Below are 17,963 nucleotides of genomic sequence, written 5' to 3' on the forward strand. Positions count from 1 at the left end.
CAAAGCAGTCCTGGCTTGGATTGCCCGGAGTACTCACACTGGGCACATCACAGCACTCGGCCATCAGCCCGGCTGCACTTGCCGCAGGCTGCCATCTGGGGAGATGGGGCAATTGGGGGGCTGCAGGAGAGCTTCCACCCCCAGAAGCCCACAGAGCCAGCCCAGTCCTCCCCATGGGGGACGCGTACCCCATTCCTCCCTCACCTCCTTCCACTTACCCTTCCCTAGCCCCTCTTCTTGATGTACAAAATAAAGGACAATTGTGTTCAAAAATGGAATCTGTCTTTATTGAACAAAACTGGGGGAGACTGGGAAAAGGAGGTGGGAGAGGGGAAGAGAGAGGGTGGGAGAGGGGAGGGCAACTAAAATGATCAGGGGTTGGGAACAGGTCCCAGATGAAGAGAGGCTAAAGATACTAGGACTTTTCAGCTTAGAAAAGAGGAGACGGAGGGGGGACAGGATAGAGGTCTCTAAAAGCAGGAGTTGGGTGGAGAGGGTGCATACAGAAAAGTTCTTAATTAGTTCCCATAAAGAAGGACGAGAGGACACCAAAGGAAAGGAATGGGTAGCAGGCTTCAAACTAGTAACAGAAAGTTGTTCTTCACAAAGCAAAGAGTCAACCTGTGGAACTCCTTGCTGCAGGAGGCTGTGAAGGCTACAACTAGAACAGAGTTTAAAGGGAAGTGAGATCAAGTCATGAAGGTTGGGTCCATGGAGTGCTATTAGCCAGGGGGTAGGAGTGGTGTCCCTGCCCAAGGTTTGTGGAAGGCTGGAGAGGGATGGCACGAGACAAATGGCTTGGTCACTGTCTTTGGTCCATCACCTCCAGGGTCCCTAGGGTTGGCCGCTGTCGGCAGACAGGCTACTGGGCTAGATGGACATTTGGTCTGACCCAGTACGGCCATTGTAAGCTCAGGGCTCAGGGTCAGCGGTCTCAGTGGACCCCCTTGATTTTCATGCACACCTGCTCCTGGGTGGCCAGGCTGGCAGCTCTCCTGCCCTAGACGGCCACTTTCCTGTGCCTAGTGCGGAGGTCATGGACGAGGTCCACGATGTCCGCACTAGACCAGGCGGGTTCCCGCCTCTTGCGGTCCCGGGCAAGCTCCCGGGAGCCGCCAGCCTGGTCCCGGGAAGAGGGGGAGGGCTGGGGGGCATCATGTGGGTGGCTCGATCCGTGCCAGGTGCAGGGTCTGCTAGCTGGGTGCTGGCAGGCTTGCACCTGGCACGGGCATCGTAGTCAGCCTGTGCCCCTTTAAGGGGTCTGGGGCCGGGAGAGGGGCAGACGAGTTTCCCTGGTGTTGGCCAGAGTGGCCACCAGGGAAACCTGGGGAGGGCTAGCCTCCCACTAGTTCGAATTAAGGGGCTACACACCCCTTAATTCGAACTAGCTAGTTCGAACTAGGCTTAATCCTCGTACAATGAGGTTTTCCTAGTTCGAACTAAGCGCTCCGTTAGGTCGAATTAAATTCGAACTAGCGGAGAGCTAGTGTAGCGCCTATTAAAGTTAGTTCGAACTAACGTCCGTTAGTTCGAACTAACTTTGTAGTGTAGACATACCCTGAGAAATTCTGCTGTTTAAAATGCCCAGAGAAAAACCTCATCATTCCAGTGTGAGACTTGATTGGCCATTACCGGAATTACAGGAGGCAGCATAACCGGCTCAGACAATGTAAGAACCAGATCAAACCTGTACTATTGTAAATCTTTAGATAATTACCCCCTTCATCTGATCCAAGATCTATTCTTCTTTTCCTAATCTCCCTCCCTATCTCCACCGGACTCACAGCAGATCTGGAAATCTGCTACACAAGGTGCTAGTTGAAGTTCTTGAGACTCTTCAAGGATCAAAAGGGCACAATGGATTCTTAGGTATAGAAATCCAGCATGTGGGCTGTATATGGACATTTACACAAAGTTAAAAGAATTTCCAGGGACACTGGGTATAAGTGTTACACAAAGAAGCATATTAGTGCAAGCTGAGTACAGGCAGTCCCCGACTTACGCGGATCCGACTTACGTCGGATCCGCACTTACGAACGAAGCTTTCTCGCCCCGGAAGTCGGGGTGAGAAAGCCCCGTTCGTAAGCTGCTCCGGTGCCCCTGGTCTGCTGGAGACCGTCTCCAGCAGACCAGGGGCACCGGGCGGGTTCCCGCGCTTCTGAGGCTTTGCCAGAGCAAAGCCTCAGAAGCTCGGGAACCGCTGCTGCTGCCCCTTGAGATCCGGTGCCTGTGGTCTGCTGGGGACGGTCCCCAGCAGACCACAGGCACCCGGACTGAAGCCGCAGCCGCGGGGGGGTCCCGCGCCTCTGAGGCTTTGCCAGAGCAAAGCCTCAGAGGCGCGGGGAACCGCCGCTGCTGCCGCTTCAGTCAAAGCGGCAGCAGCGGCGGTTCCCCGCGCCTCTGAGGCTTTGCTCTGGCAAAGCCTCAGAGGCGCGGGACCCCCCGCGGCTGTGGCTTCAGTCCGGGTGCCTGTGGTCTGCTGGGGGCCGTCCCCAGCAGACCACAGGCACCCAGACTGAAGCCGCAGCCGTGGCGGGGTCCCTGCCTCTGAGGCTTTGCCAGAGCAAAGCCTCAGAGGCGCGGCACCCCGCTGCCGCTGCGGCTCTGCTCCCCGTGTCCCTGGTCTGCTGGGGGGGGGGGGCGCAGCTAGTGTGCTCCCCCCCCCCCCCCAGCAGACCAGGCTTTTGTTTTGGACTCTGGGGCAGAGCAGCTGGGGCGCTGCCGATTGGTCCTGCAGCGCCCGTGGGCACTACTGGACCAACCCGGCAGCACCCCAGCTGCTCTGCCCCAGGTCCTGATTCAGCCGCTGCTGGTCAGTTTCAGCAGCGGCTGAATCAGGACGTCTGGGGCAGAGCAGATGGGGTGCTGCTGGGTTGGTCCAGTAGCACCCCAGCTGCTCTGCCCCAGGCGTCCCCAAGTCAGCTTCTGCTGAAACTGACCAGCGCTGACTACAGGAAGCCCGAGGCAGAGTTGCTCTGCCCCGGGCTTCCTGGAATCAGCTGCTGATCAGTTTCAGCAGCAGCTGACTTGGGCCTGGGGTTCTTAAGTTGATTCTGTATGTAAGTCAGAACTGGCGGTCAGTTCAGCAGTGTCTGAATCTGGACGCCAGTTCCGACTTACATACAGATTCAACTTAAGAACAAACTACAGTCCCTATCTTGTACTAACCCGGGGACTGCCTGTACTGTAATACCTATTTTCTTTGACTTTACAAAGAGTTCTGTGTTTCTAGAGGCATCAGGGCCAGTGGCAATCTGCATAGACACACTGGAGTACACTTAGGATCTCAGAATAGTTTTGCAAGATCATCATTCCCACATATGCTTCATTTTCTCATCCCCTGAGGTAGCATCCATTGCCAAAGACTAACTCATTCCCAGTCAGCATGCACACTGAAAAGAAAACTGATTTGACTGAAAGAGCTATTTAAGTCAGCTGACGTTCAGCAACTAAATAAGGAACTATATTTCCTAGCCATTGTTTAATAAGGTGGCTCAATACTTCACAGCCCTGAGAAAGGGTGGAACAATTTCCTTTGTTAGTCATTCAGAAATTCAGCAGAAAGATAGAAGAAGCGGCTTTAACACCACATTGCACAGGCACTGGAGAGAAAGGCGGGAACAATGGCAAAGTTTCAGAAGCAGTGTAAGAAACATGAGACTTTCACTATTTCTGAGCAACATGTTTTGTTACCATGCAGCTCTGAAACTAACCCTTGCATTCTTTAAAAGTAATTGATCTTGCCTAATAAATCACGTGGACACCCTCAAGGAAGGAGCTGCTGGCTGGGAAATAGACTTTGGATACCATGGTCACAAAACACACATGTTAAAAAATTGCTTTGGATCATTCATTTGAAGAGAGCCAGGTAACAATGATCCACAGGATCCTTCTTTACTCAAGGGCTACGTCCAGATTGCACCCATTTTCCGTAAAAGGGATGCAAATTAGAAGTATAGCAATTGTTAATGAAGCGGGGATTTAAATCTCCCCCGCTTCATTAGCATAAAAATGGCTGCCGCTTTTTTCGGCTCGGAGCTTTGCTGGAAAAAGGCGCCAGTCTAGACGCGGGTCTTTCGGAAAATAAAGAATTGCCTCAGGGGTCAAACAGCAACAGGCAATTGCTTTCCCTATGAAGCAGCCATAGATAAGATTGCCATTGAGGGGCACTTGGTCCATCTTGTCTAGATTAGGGCTACAGACTGCCTCAAACTGCCAAATTCAGAAACGGATGTCCCCAAAGTTTAGAAGAGTGCTAAAGGTCTGTAGAGGTTCTTGGTTTGATGCAGCCTAGGTCTGGGGGTCAGAGGCAGGGAAGTGGTAAGTCAGGGAATGGGATCCTCGAATCATACATTGCAGATCTTTCTTGTCACAAGGTGGGCTTGTCATCCGGTCCCAAATGTTGGGTTTCACCCAGTGGTTGGGTCAGATGATCAAGCATCATAGACCAGGGAATGAGGATTCCTCTAAGATGGAGCCTGCTCCGGCAGAGAGTGGGAGACCAGGTGATAGGAAAAACTTACAGAAGATCCCTCAAGAAAACCTCTGAGTAGGCCTCAGAAGGAGCTTTGAGAAAGCCAGGGCCTGAACCCCTGACACAAGAGCTATGAAGGCGAAAGACATTCAGAGGCTTCTGCAGGGGATCAAGAGGAGAAACAGGCTCTGAAAGAATGGGGCTTCCAGCTCCAATCAGGTGAAAAGGACTGTCTGGAGCAGGGCTGGGCAAGATATCACTTGCAAAGCTGTTTGATCTGGCCCATGGCCCGCCCTGCCGCTCCTCTGCTCCCATCAAGATCTGGGATCAGGGAAGTGCAAGAAGTCATTTGCTGTTCAAAATGGCTGGCAGTTCCCACTAAGCACTGTGTGCCCCAGCAGGATGGGGGCAGTGGGCAAGAGACTTTGCATACTGCCCCATCTCCAGCCCCAATTGGCTTGGGGGTGGAGAAGCACATGTGTAGTCTCCTCCTCCCACCAGGGGTACACGGTGCCTAAAGGGAACCACCCCTTTTCACCTGGGCCCCGCCTCTTCTAGGGGCCCAGCTTGCGACCACATACTAGAATTCATGCAGTGGCCCCCCTGCAAAAATTATTGCCCACCCCTCATCTGGAGCTACCTGCCACAAGGGACCAGAGCAGAAACACGAAGAGGAGGAAAATGTCAGGCAGCAGGACCTGGGATTTGGAAAAAACTTGTGAGCCCAATAAAGGACTGAACAAACAAGGGAGCGGGGGAAGCTTTGTTTGGAGTTGAGATATTTGAACTATGATACTTTAATAAACCAGGCCAAAGAAAGGGTGTTATTTTTCCCACCGCAGAGTCTGGGTGCAGTTGTTGGGAAGCCACAACAGAAGAAAAAGAGGCAGTGGCAGAGACCAACACGGGACTGATAAGACAACGACACCCTTCTCTTTGGCAAAGGAATGCTAGGTGTGGAGTAGCGTCCATGAAGTGGGCTCTGCTCCCATGATACAGCCTGTGGGGTTGGGAGAATGGGATTCCCCCCTACTTTTCTGCGAAGATATGCCAGGGCCCAGCCTGTGGCCTTGATCTTGATCTGAGAAAACACACTATTCCTTTCTGGGATGATGGTAGTATCTGTACTCATGTTGAGTTCTAGCAGCTTATTCCAGGAGTAGTCTTACTGAGTGCAGTGGAATTGCCTCAGAATAAGATACTGCTCACTGTGAGTAAAGGTGACAGGCACTGGGCCCTTACTTAACACATTGACACAGCTATACAGAGAAGATGGGAGCAATATTGTAGTTTAGACAGCTGTATATTCATTATGGCTGCAGTCTCCAGAAGTTCCCACCAATTTTGGGTGCCTTGCTTTGTGGTGCCTCACTGCAGCTCCCGATGGGTCTGGTTTGCAGGAAAGCTGCTGGGCAGCTGTAATTCCAGTTTAAGTCTACCTTTCGAAAACAACAACAACAGACCTTCGCTGTCTGGCTTGATCCTCTTAGAGATCAATGCAGGTAAAGTAAACAAAATACAGGACTATGTAGTACTTTAAAGACTAACAAGATGGTTTATTAGGTGATGAGCTTTCATGGGCCAGACCCACTTCCTCAGATCAAATAGTGGAAGAAAATAGTCACAACCATATATACCAAAGGATACAATTAAAAAAAATGAACAAATATGAAAAGGACAAATCACATTTCAGAACAGAAGGTGGATGGGGGGGAGGCAAATGTCTGTGAGCTAATGATATTAGAGGTGATAATTGGGGAAGCTATCTTTGTAATGGGTAAGATAACCTCTAATATCATTAGCTCACAGACATTTAACCCCCCCCCCCATCCCCCTTCTGTTCTGCAATGTGATTTGTCCTTTTCATATGTGTTCATTTTTTAAAAATTGTATCCTTTGGTATATATGGTTGTGACAATTTTCTTCCACTATTTGATCTGAGGAAGTGGGTCTGGCCCACGAAAGCTCATCACCTAATAAACCATCTTGTTAGTCTTTAAAGTGCTACATAGTCCCGTATTTTGTTTCAGCTAGACCAGACTAACACGGCTACAGTTCTATCACTATCCGTAAAGTAAACAGACGCTTCTGAAAACGTAGTCCTTTATGTGACACATGCATACACTGAGCTGGGCCTTGAGTCAGCCTGCAATCGTCCTCACAGTGAAAGAGAAGAGGCAGTCATGAGAGCACAGGAAATATTAATGGATCAGAGCGTGGGGAGGGGTTGGGTGAACGGGGGGGGGGGGGGGGGGGAGGGGAAGAGTGCTATCAGTTTTTATACATAATTTCATTGTTTTAAATGTTGAATTCTGACTCTGAACATTCTAGTGGAACCCTGAGGCACATAGGAAGGCCCTGAATTTCCTGCCGTAGTGAGGATATAAAACAAAAACAGTCTCAACGTAACTTGCACAAGAGAGTTACTTACAAGGGCACGTGGGAATGAGGTGAATCGGAGATGGGCTTCCTTGGCTTCCATGTGCACCTACTGGGCAAGTTGGGAGGAAGCCATGTATTGCTGGGTTTTGATTCGTGATTTTCCGCATCAGTGCCATTCTGCAAAAGAGAGCTCTTGAATTTCCTGTTCAGTGTGGACACAAAAGCCATCTTGAGCTGAAAGGAAAAGAGTGGAATAAGAAACTATTATAGTCTATGAGCTTGATTTTCAGCCTTGTGTGTATATGCTGGGGGACCAGTTTGCATGGGGACATTTGAGCAGATATACAATCACCTTAGTGCTATACTGAGTGCCCCAATTTGAGCATCCAAATTTGAAAAAGAGGCCTTCAATTTTTCAGTGTTCTCTAGGAGAATATTTTTCACCATCACATTTAAGGAACTGGAACCTCAGCTGTAATCCATTATGGTACCTCTGGGAATAATCAGTGTTCTTCGTAAGCTAAGTGCTTGGGCAGCCACCCAGGAGAGATTCAAATGCCATGTAGCTGAATAGCAGAGAGCCCACAGCACTCACAGCTGGCAGAATATGTTTATAGTGGTGGTGCCCATCTGCATTTGCCTTGGTGCACATAACAAAATGTATTCCACACATGGATGGAAAAAAAAAAAGAGGGAACATGTAAGAGTAAAAAACCCAAACCAAAACATGGATAAAAAATGACTACAGAAAATCCCAGTGGCTTTTACCACCCGGAAACCAATAATCCAAGATTTACAATTCCAATTCTATTGCATTATTCCAAGACAATCTGCAAACCAATATTCCAAGTGCTCTAAAGATGATTTCTGTAGCTTCTAAATTAAATTATTTCCCTTTCCTTGTACCTTCTTGCAAAGATCTGGCATTGGCCTTTAGGGCCCACTGCCACTCCCACTGACATCAATGGGAGTTTGGTCATAGATATGAATAGATATTGGGGCAGGTCCATAATATGTGTTACACTGTTTGCAATTCTTGAAACATGAAATTGTATTGCACTTTGATCTTCAAAAAAGTAAAACTGGGCTAGCCTTTCCTTATCACTTTATGATGCACACGTGGGGCCCGCAGAAAGTTCTTCGATGTTTAAAGATTTTTGATTATTATATTCAAAATTCAGGTTTTGTCCAGGCTGAAAGATATGGTAACTGACAAACTTGTGAAATGATGGCAGCAAGGTAAGCAAAAGAGCAGATCAGATTCCATCTCTGACAACAGTTCTGGGTATCTCAGATTGAGCTGATTGATGACCTTAAAGGGACACAGGGATAAATTTTAGGCTTCAGGAGCCAACTGAGAGCGCTTCAAAACAGAAGGATAAGCAATTGTGGCCTATCTACATTCAAATATGGCTAAGTCAGGGGCATAAATAAACTTCTGTCTATACTACAAATAATTACAACTGTGTTATAACCCGAACAGGGGACACATCTATTGTAACTGGATTCCATGGTTTGGCTGTATTTGAAGCAGAGAGATATGCAAGGAAGATGAAAGGATGGCCAAAATGTCCATAATACGTACGGGGGATAGAACAGAATTGTAAGACACAAAAAAGAGTGGGCATTTGGTAACTAAAAGACTCTTTCTGCTAGTGCACCCCAGGAGGCATGGTAATCCAGGCAAATTCTTTTCAGTCAGTTTTACATGAACAGACTTTGCAATGCTTTCTCAGGTCACAGACATGCCTCTTAGCTCATTTATGAGGTTTGACTCTCCCAGCACACATAATTGTGGCCGTATCTTATTGCACTATAGTGGTGCTGTATTTTGTAATTACTGCAAATAGAAATACCATCACTTGTCTTGAGGGTTGGCAAACCCTCAAGGACAATATCTTGTACTTCCTATAATTCCTCGTCTGTTTGAGTCCAAAGGTTCAATTCTGAAATCTCTTAAAGGGCCAAATCAAAGTCCCAGTGAAGTTAATGACAAAGCATTATTTGATTTTAATGGGACCCAGGTTTGGTCAAAAAGAGCTGGAATCAAAGTATGATCAAGATCCAAATTTTAGAAATGGCCCATCTGTTTATAATATGCCAGATTAAAGCATTTGATCCAAGTATCCCTGAATTTCAGTGGAGTTCACACTCCAAATCTGGATCCAGATGAAAAGCTTGCTAATGGTCTCTGTCTTTATTATAGACTTAACCAAAACCCCAGATCTAAACATTTGCTGCAATGGGGATGTTCAAAATACAGATCCATAAGCAAGTTTTGCAGCTTCGGCCAATTTTAATTGAAAAGGGCACTGTTACCAATTGTGAATGGCCCAAAACTCGACCCACTTATATACACTAATTCTCCCTGTGCTTTTATTTTCAGGTGTAGTTACTGCTACCAGTTTAGATTTACAGACTTGTACCAAATACAGCAGCCATGATTTTATAGGGATTGACACAGATTTGCAGCCCATGAGCTGTGCTTTGAAATTCAGGTGCAAAACCCACCAGAGATATTCAGAGTAAAACTAATTCAAAAATATCACCACACTTCACGTGTTTTTGTCATTAAACTGTCAAGCAAGGCTTAATTGAAACTGCTAATTTCCTTGAAAGACTTGTGAACCTCAACCAACTTGGGCTGAGGTGGGTGTTTGCAACAAAGCCAAGTTTAACCTAGCTGGAGTAACACCAACAAAGCAGTGCGTGGATAAACAAACATCTTGGTGTGGAAACAGGTGACCGGAGTTTATCGTAGGTACTTATATGGCCTCCAGTACAATAGTGTCTGAGTACTTCATAGTTTAACATATTCATCCTCACAACAGCCCTGGATGGTAGAGAAATGCTATGAACGGGAGACTGAAGAACAGACAAACTAAGGTCCAGATCCACAGAAGTATTTAGGCTCCTAACTCTCACTGACATCACTGGAAATTAAAAGCCTGAATACCTGTGTGGATCTAGGCCGAAGTCATTTCTCAGTCTAAGGTTTCACAGGGAGCCTGTAGCAGAGTAGCAAATTGGACCCCTGTCTCCCACATCTACCTGAACTAGTATCCAACAGGAAGAGAGGATACTGGCTCTGTAAAGTCACTGAGGCTCAGGCAGGCCCGACGATAGGGAGGAGGAGGGGGGAAAAGGAGCATTGTACTAATGTGGCCAGCAGCCCCGGGCCCTTTAAATTGCTCCAGAGCCTTGCGCTGGTTCAGAGCCCAAGTGGTTCAGAGGCCGGGCAGGAGGGGTGCCATGTGGTCCAAGCAAGCTGGCTGCTGCCTCAGCCTTGTTCCTTCCACCAGAAGCCCCGCCCCTTCTGGGAACGTGGAGCTGCCCCCCCCACATTGCCCAGGGGGCTGACAATCCTGTCAGCCCCATGGGGCTCAGGAAAAAAAAATCTCCTGAGTGGCCAAGTCTGAGGAGAAGAAAGAGAAATAGCTCATTAGCCAACGTTGCTGAACATTCCTAATGCAGTTTGTTTTGCACAGGCTGAGGTGTGACCAGATGGCAGACTCCACGTGCTAACTCATCTCCTTCTTCCCTAAGCACACCGAAGGGGGAAAGTTGTATTTAAAGCAGTAGCATGGAAGGGATAGGGGTGTGGCCTGAAAACCACGTGGCGCCCAAAGGTCTGTGGGAAATCCCAGTCTCGGTAATATTGCTAGTCGCTCAGCACAATTTTTCATTCTCCCTTCTCCCCAGCAGCATGGTTGGACTTTGGCCTGCTGCGCTTTTGCCAGAGCGTCTCCTTCATCGAGGGCAATGCATGTTGCAGAGCGGGAGTTCATGCTGAAACCAGCATTTGACACATGAGTTACAAAGGGTCACTGATATGTTGAGCGTCATCCTTGCACTAATCTATGGAACCGCTCCCCCTTCAGAGAACCCCACTTTTACCGTCATGCCTACAGAATACTGCCAATTGACAGCGACTGGGCAAGTGGCCAGGTGGGACAACTCTACTCACGTTTTATTGATCTAAAAATAAATCATGACATCATACCTACAGAGCATCCCAATTGCTAGTCTGTGTGTTATGTTATCCCCATCTTCTTGTTAGGCCCACTTGCTGTGGCTGGTCTTAAATTTAAGATCCTGTGCGTGTTTGTGAGGAGAGAGAGGGGGCTGCCGACAGGGGTGGAGGGGCAGCTGCCCCAGGGCCCAACGATTTAAAAAGGTCTGGGGCTCCGGGCCATGACCACTGTGTCAGCAGCAGCAGCTGAACCCCCAGGCACTTTAAAATGCCACCAGTCCTACATGGTACAGTGCAGGCAGCGCTGAGGGTTAGCTGGGGGAAGTGCAGTGTGTTCCAGGTGGCACTGAGGGCAGGCTACCGAGTCCCACCCCATGGGGAAGGGGTCTGAAGCCAGCATCTCCCCACAATGCCCAGGTCCCAGCAACTTCTGTTGCCAGCCCCGGTGTGTGTGTGCTCACGCACGTACACACAGAGTACAATGGGCTTCAAATTAGTTTGCAGCCTTTAGGTGCCACAACTTCTAATAGCTTATAATATATTTAGGAAGGACTGAGTGGGCAAAAGTGGGGAGAGGGGGATCATGCTGCCAGTACTAAAACAGCCTTGAACTTTATAGATGACAATTTTCCAACTCAAAAAGCATAGCAGCGAGTGTATGAGAATTCTTTATTAGACTTCCTAACAGATAGAGAGGGAATGACCACGGAACTAGAAGCTAATGGGAGGTTAGGTACAAATGATCATGACTTGATGGCAGATATTAAATATAAGTGCAGAAAAGTCCAGACTAGTAATATATATACTTGCTGCTTTAATAGAACCAAGTTTAAAAAGTGTGAATGATAATTGGGAATAATTTAAGAACACGTTACTAACTGCCTGAAAAGCCACAATCGCACAATTGAGGAAGAAGGCTGTGTTCATTAAAGAACAAAACTGGTGGAGAGGGGAAATAAAGGTAGCAGTAATATATTTATTATATTATATATTTATTTAATAAATAATATATATATTTATTACTGCTGCCTTTATTTCCCCTCTCCACCAGTTTTGGTTTTGTGTGTGTATCTTAAACATACACACATGCAAATGGAAGAAAGGGGAAGAAAAGTAGTGAACATAAAATCAGAAGAAGTGAGGAACTGTAGAAAATTGACAAATAAAGCTAAGGGACACAAGAAGAAATATATGGTCAGCAGTGTTAAGGACAATAATTAAAAACAAAAAAGGAGCAAAAGGAATTTTAATCTAGAAAGGAACTAATATTATTGTTATATGACAGAATTATCAATAATAATGAAGAAAATACAGACATGTTCAATAAATATTAGTGTTCTGCATTGCGGGGGGATGAACAGATGATACAATTTCATCATAAGGTAATGATAATACTCTTTTCATGCCACTAGTATCTTTGTGGCTATGAAAGTCAGACTTTTTAAAATTAACATGTCCTGATAACTTGCATCTAAGAGTTTTAAAACAACGGACTGAGGTGTCCATGGGACCATTGGTGTTGATTTTCAATAAGTCTCAGGTCACTTGGGAAGCTGTAGAAGACTGGTAGAAAGCTAAGGATGTGCCATTTTTTTTAAAAAAGCTAATAGATTGACCCAGGTAATTATTGGCCAGTCAGCCTAACATTAGTCCTAGGAAAGATAATGGAACAATTAATATGGTAGTTCATTAATGAAGAATTAAAGGAGGGTAGCTAAATAATGCAAATCAACAAGATTTATGGAAAATAAAGGCTGTCACACTAACATATATATTTAATGAGATTGCTAGTTTGGATGTTAAATGCTATAATGACTAACTCCTAGATCTCTAAATGTAATTGTAAATAGGGAATTGTCACTGTGACAGTACAATCTGGATTGTGTAATCCTATAAATTTACATATAATGCTGTCACACATTTTATAAGGACAATAATGTTCAGCAGATTATGAGTTTCCAAATGATAATTGGTACAAACTATGATAGCCTTGTAAAAAAGGATAAACATAGGGTATGTTTCGGTATGTGTTTTTCCTTTGGAACACTGCAGAGATCTTGACCCTATACTATTTAATATCTCTATCAATAACCTGAAAGAAAATGTACAATCAATGAAAATGTTTGCAGATGACACAAAAGTGGTAAATAATAAAAAGGACAAATCACTGATTCAGAATGACCTACATTTGCTTGGTAAACTGAGAACAAGTAAATAATATGCATTTTAATATGGCTACACATAAAGACGTACATCAGGGAACAAAGAATGCAAACCATATTGACAGAGTAGGGAGCTCTATTCTGGGAAGCAGTGCTCTGGAAAAAATGGGATGGGGGTAGATAATCAGCTGAAAATGAGTTCTCTTTGTGATGCTGTGGCCAAAAGAGCTAATGCCGTCTTGGGATACAGAAATGGAAATTTTGACTAGGAGTAGAGAGGTTATTTAAACTGTGTATTTGGCACTGGAACACAGGGTCCAATTCTGGTGTCCACAATTCAGTAAGGATACTGATAAATTGGAAAAGGTTTTAAGTTGCATGAGAATGATTAAAGGATTAAAAAACATGCCTCATGGTGACTGTTAAGCTAAAGAGATTCAAGGAATTCAAAGAGAAGGTTCAGGAGTGACTTGATTACTGTCTGAAAGTATACGTATATACACAAGGAACAAATAATTTATAATAGGCGCTTCAGTTTAGAAGAAAAAGATATAATGGGATCCAAAGGTGAAGCTAGAGAAATTCAGGTTGGAAAGAAGGCTTAAAAAAACCAAAAACAAACAAACAAACAAACAAACAAAAAAAAGCCGCAGCACTGAGAGTAATCAATGGAACAATTTACCAAGGTTTGTGGTGGATTGATTTTCTATCATTGGCAATTTAAAATCTAGGCTGTTTTTTTCCTAACAGCTCTGCTTTAGGAATTATTTCGGGGAAGTTCTGTGGTCTGTGCTACACAGGAGGTCAGAATGGATGACCACAATGATCCCTTCTAGTTTTAGAATCTGTTAATCTAATACAACCCTCCTACCTCCAATTTAGCTATACAGAAACATTCAAACATTATGAAGGGAGATTAATTTTAAAGGCACATTATTTTCAATCCAATGATCTTGGGGTTCTTTTAGTTTGTCTTCTGGTCTTTGAGATTTGATTTTCAGGTTTTCCTTCCCACCTTAGAGGGCTAAATACAGCCCTAAAAGAAGAAGAAAGAGTCATGTTGTCTGTCTCCAGATGCTGGGACTTTAAGGACTAATAATAAGACTCACATAGGTTGGCAATGTTACTTGTGCTTTTGTTTTCCATGGAAGAACATGCCTTGATCCTTTAGACTGCAATGATGCCTCACTCTGATCAGCATTTTACAGACCAGCAGCATTGGCAAGAAATGGGTAACTGGTTATGACTAAGGCCATGTGAAGCAGTCTGGCTAAAAGGAGGACGGTCTGATCTCCTTCCCAACACTTGCACCCAACCTGCAATTAATTTGCAGGTTTTTTAAAAAGTTTGAAAAATGCTAGAGTTCCTACAATTGGAGTGTGCCAGCCTTGGGAGCATCTCTCTGAGTAAATCCTTAATTGCCCCATGATTTATGGGACAAGGAGCACAAGCCACTTGTGTATACAGAAGAGAGAAATTAAAGTACAGTAAACTTCCGATAATCCAGCACCTTTAGGACCCAAGGGGTGCCGGAATATCAAATATGACAGACTATCGGAAGGGGGGGCTATGAGGGGTCTGAAGTGGGGTGGGGGGAGGGATGCCCCCCCAGACCCCTCATAGCCCCCCCTTCCGATAATCCGGCTCTGCCCCAGGAGTCCCCGATTCAGCTGCTGTTGGTCAGTTTCAGCCTGGGACAGAGCAGCTGGGGTGCTGCCGGGTTGGTCTTGGGGACGCCCGGGACAGAGCATCTGGGGTGCTGCTGGGTTGGTGCTGAGAGGCAGGCGCTACGGGACCAACCCAGCAGCACTCCAGCTGCTCTGCCCCAGGTGTCCTCAAGTCAGCCGCTGCTGAAACTGATCGGTTTCTGACTCCAGGAAGCCAGGGGCAGAGCTGCTCTGCCCTGGGCTTCCTGGAATCAGCTGCTGGTCAGTTTCAGCAGCAGCTGAATCAGGGACGCCTGGGGCAGAGCAGCTGGGATGCTGCTAGGTTGGTCCCGTAGCGCCTGCCTCTCGGCGCTGCGAGACCAACCCAGCAGCACTCGAGCTGCTCTTCCCCAGGTGACCCCAAGAGCAGCTGGGGTGCTGCTGGGTTGGTCCCGCAGTCCCAAGGGGCAGTGCTATGGGACCAACCCAGCAGCACCGCAGCTGCTCTTCCCCCGGCTTCCCCGATTCAGCTGCTGGTCAGTTTCAGCAGCGGCTAAATCGGGGAAGCCGGGTGCAGAGCAGCTCCAATTGTCTGGCTACCCAAGCACTTCAGGGTTCCCAATGGTGCCGGACCATTAGGAGTGCCGGAGCATTGGATGCCGGAGCATTGGAGTTTTACTGTAGTATGATTAACACACTTTCCACCAAGCAGCTCTCATAACAAGGGTCACTGGACACAAGTCTGGCACTAAGAAGGGGGTATATCTTTCATCACCTAAAATTTTGGGAGAGAATGTTTGATTTCTTATTCCTAACCTTATCATTCTTGACTGCAGCTCTTTGTGCCATTGATCCTCTATCTCCTTTAATAACTGTACTAGTACTAACTCTAGTACAATTAATTGGATATTATTGCTAAAGCAGTCAGTACTGCACTAATATGTTATTGTTATGATTAGGGTTCATAAGTACGGGAGTTCACATTTCTGTTAGAGATATTGTCTCAGGCTGTTTGAGTCTACAGACTTGGTATTGGTTACACTTGAGTCCTATTTTTGAAGGCTATCTTCACAGTCTTAAAGATTATCAACTTATTTTGTTTTAAAAGTAAACAAATATGGAACACCATTATGCAGAACTTTAAACATAATCTGAAATCAATGTTACTTACTGGTCAAATAAATCACTATATACTGCCTTCGGCATTAACTAATCATTTAAAGAGATGGCTAAGAAACTTTTCCCCAACTCACCTCCTGCCTGTGTCAAAAGCTCTCCTGTTCTCTGTTCAAATAGTGAAAAATCTAGTTCTGCCTCTCCCTGATCTCCTCTGTGACAAAGTTACTTATTTTCAATATAAAAAAAAAAAAAGACAGCAGCACATTGAAAATGGAAGCATGTGTGCAAGCACAGAATGTATTGAATTTAATATCTAAATTAATAACACAACATATTGGACAGAGGGGCAGTGGAGCACATATAATTGTGGTGCTGCAGCTATATAATTTGTCTAGCATGCTGCGTAGGACACATCACCTTGGTTGATATATATGAAATGCTTTGCAGATTTTAGTTTATGGGTTATTTAATCACATTGCACTGGTAACTCTCCAAATGGAAACAAAATATTCCCGCTCTGTGAAGAGACCATCATACATTAGACTGAATGAAGAGATAAAGAAGGGTTTGACACAGCAGAAAAATGTTCAAGTTAATTTGCCCAGTCAATCTTTTCCACCACTCAAGGAAAAATCAAATCTTTTGTGCAATTAAAAAGTGAGTTAGTAGAAAATGTTTCTCTTAAAAATCTCTCCAAATAGAAGACTAGTTTTCCAATAAGTATCAGAATATCCAGAACTTGTTAATACAGATTCTCAATGAGCCCTAATCAAACCTTTAACTATGGGTCCCAAATCACAGGCTACGGTTATCTGATTAATAAAAGCTGCATATACATGGTTATGCTATTATAAAGAAGTACTTACAGTATTAGATAAGATACACTTGCCTGGCCGCAAGGTAGTTACTGAGTGACTTCCCTAATGCTTTAGCTCACTTGTTTATATCTGCAGCAATGAGAGAGGAAGCCAATCAGCTGAGTTACAACACTTTATGAATGATAGTGATTGGGTGATCTCATCGCATGTCTAGTATGTGATTCCTCTCAAAATCTTAATGGTTGGGATACAAATAGGATGAGCAGCTTTAGTTTTAAAGATTCACCAAGCACATGTACGTTAAGGCCTCAGTTCAGCCAAGCTCTTAAGCACATGCTTAAATCCATCCCAATTCAACTAAGTACTTTAAAATGTGCTTCATTTTAAAGATCAGCATGTGCTTAAGAGCTTTGCTGAATCAGAAACTAAAAGCCATACCAGAAGCAAGAGAAACACTTTGATGTACCCCACTGTATGAATATCTTTCATGCCTTTGGGTACCCTACGATCAAACACTTTGTGAGCCTAATTCTGTTATTCTTACATCACGTAAAGTAGCCCTGACTCCCACGAGGGTAACAGGATCAGAACCGTAGGTACAAAGCAAAGGTGAAGCAGGCACAATATTATGGAAGAATAGTCCCAGTGTCATGCTACTAGGTACCTAGCATATCAGATACACTTTAAGGTTGATGGGCTGGTGCTGTAGAAGATTAGTTATGGATTTTGCTTTCCAGATTCCTGATGCTAGCAGCTTTATCAGGGTTTAGCACCTAAGGATCCTTTGCACCCCTTGCTAAAGGACTCCCTAAGGGTTCCCAAGCTATTGCATACTGGCTGAGATAAACAACTATTAAAAAGCAGGTGTGTGGGAAACTTTGCTGTCGTCCATGAACACAGGTTATAAAAAGCAGCAATGCCTATTTGTTTTGGACCCAAAGCTTTCCTAAGCAATAAACATAACAGACAGAGGTCCCAGCACAGGAATGACTTTATCTTTGGCCTTTTTGTGATATGTGAAATCTCTAGAAAACATTACCAGAGATAATCCATAGTGGAACAATCCTGTGAGTTATCTGATGTGACCCAGTCTTCCAGGTCACACATAAAGGTGCCCCAAATAATGTTAGTCCCAGTAAGAATGATTTTCTGTGTACATTCCAGTTAAAGAATAACCCCAGGGGTCCATTCTGGCCTTGATATCTCCCTTTCCAAACACACCTTGGACCAATATATAGTTAAATCTAGTCTAGGTATGGGACTGACTATGCACTGAACATCAACTGTGTGTTTGAGCAGCATGGATCTGCAGCCTCCTGACATAGCTAGATGTGGTCTGCACTCTCTTTACTGGAGACACGGAAATTTTGTATTGGTTTGATGCTACCT

At 45.3% G+C, this 17,963-nt stretch overlaps 1 protein-coding gene across 1 annotated transcript in view; it reads right to left on the reverse strand.

Annotated features, from left to right (window-relative positions):
• The window catches only part of LOC102444730 (cystathionine beta-synthase-like), a 61,360-nt gene extending 44,669 nt beyond the window's left edge, over positions 1-16,691 (reverse strand). The window contains exons 1-2 of the mRNA XM_089774227.1: positions 16,623-16,691; positions 6,906-7,090 (exon numbers count right to left, since the gene is read on the reverse strand). Coding sequence (XP_089630353.1) covers positions 6,906-7,084 — 179 coding nt within the window. The 5' untranslated portion in view covers positions 7,085-7,090; positions 16,623-16,691. The remainder of the gene's footprint in view (positions 1-6,905; positions 7,091-16,622) is intronic.
• Between the last annotated feature and the right edge of the window lie 1,272 nt (positions 16,692-17,963).

This window comes from Pelodiscus sinensis, chromosome 1 (genome assembly GCF_052426305.1).
Source record: "Pelodiscus sinensis isolate ZL-2025 chromosome 1, ASM5242630v1, whole genome shotgun sequence".
Taxonomy (NCBI): Eukaryota; Metazoa; Chordata; order Testudines; family Trionychidae; genus Pelodiscus; species Pelodiscus sinensis.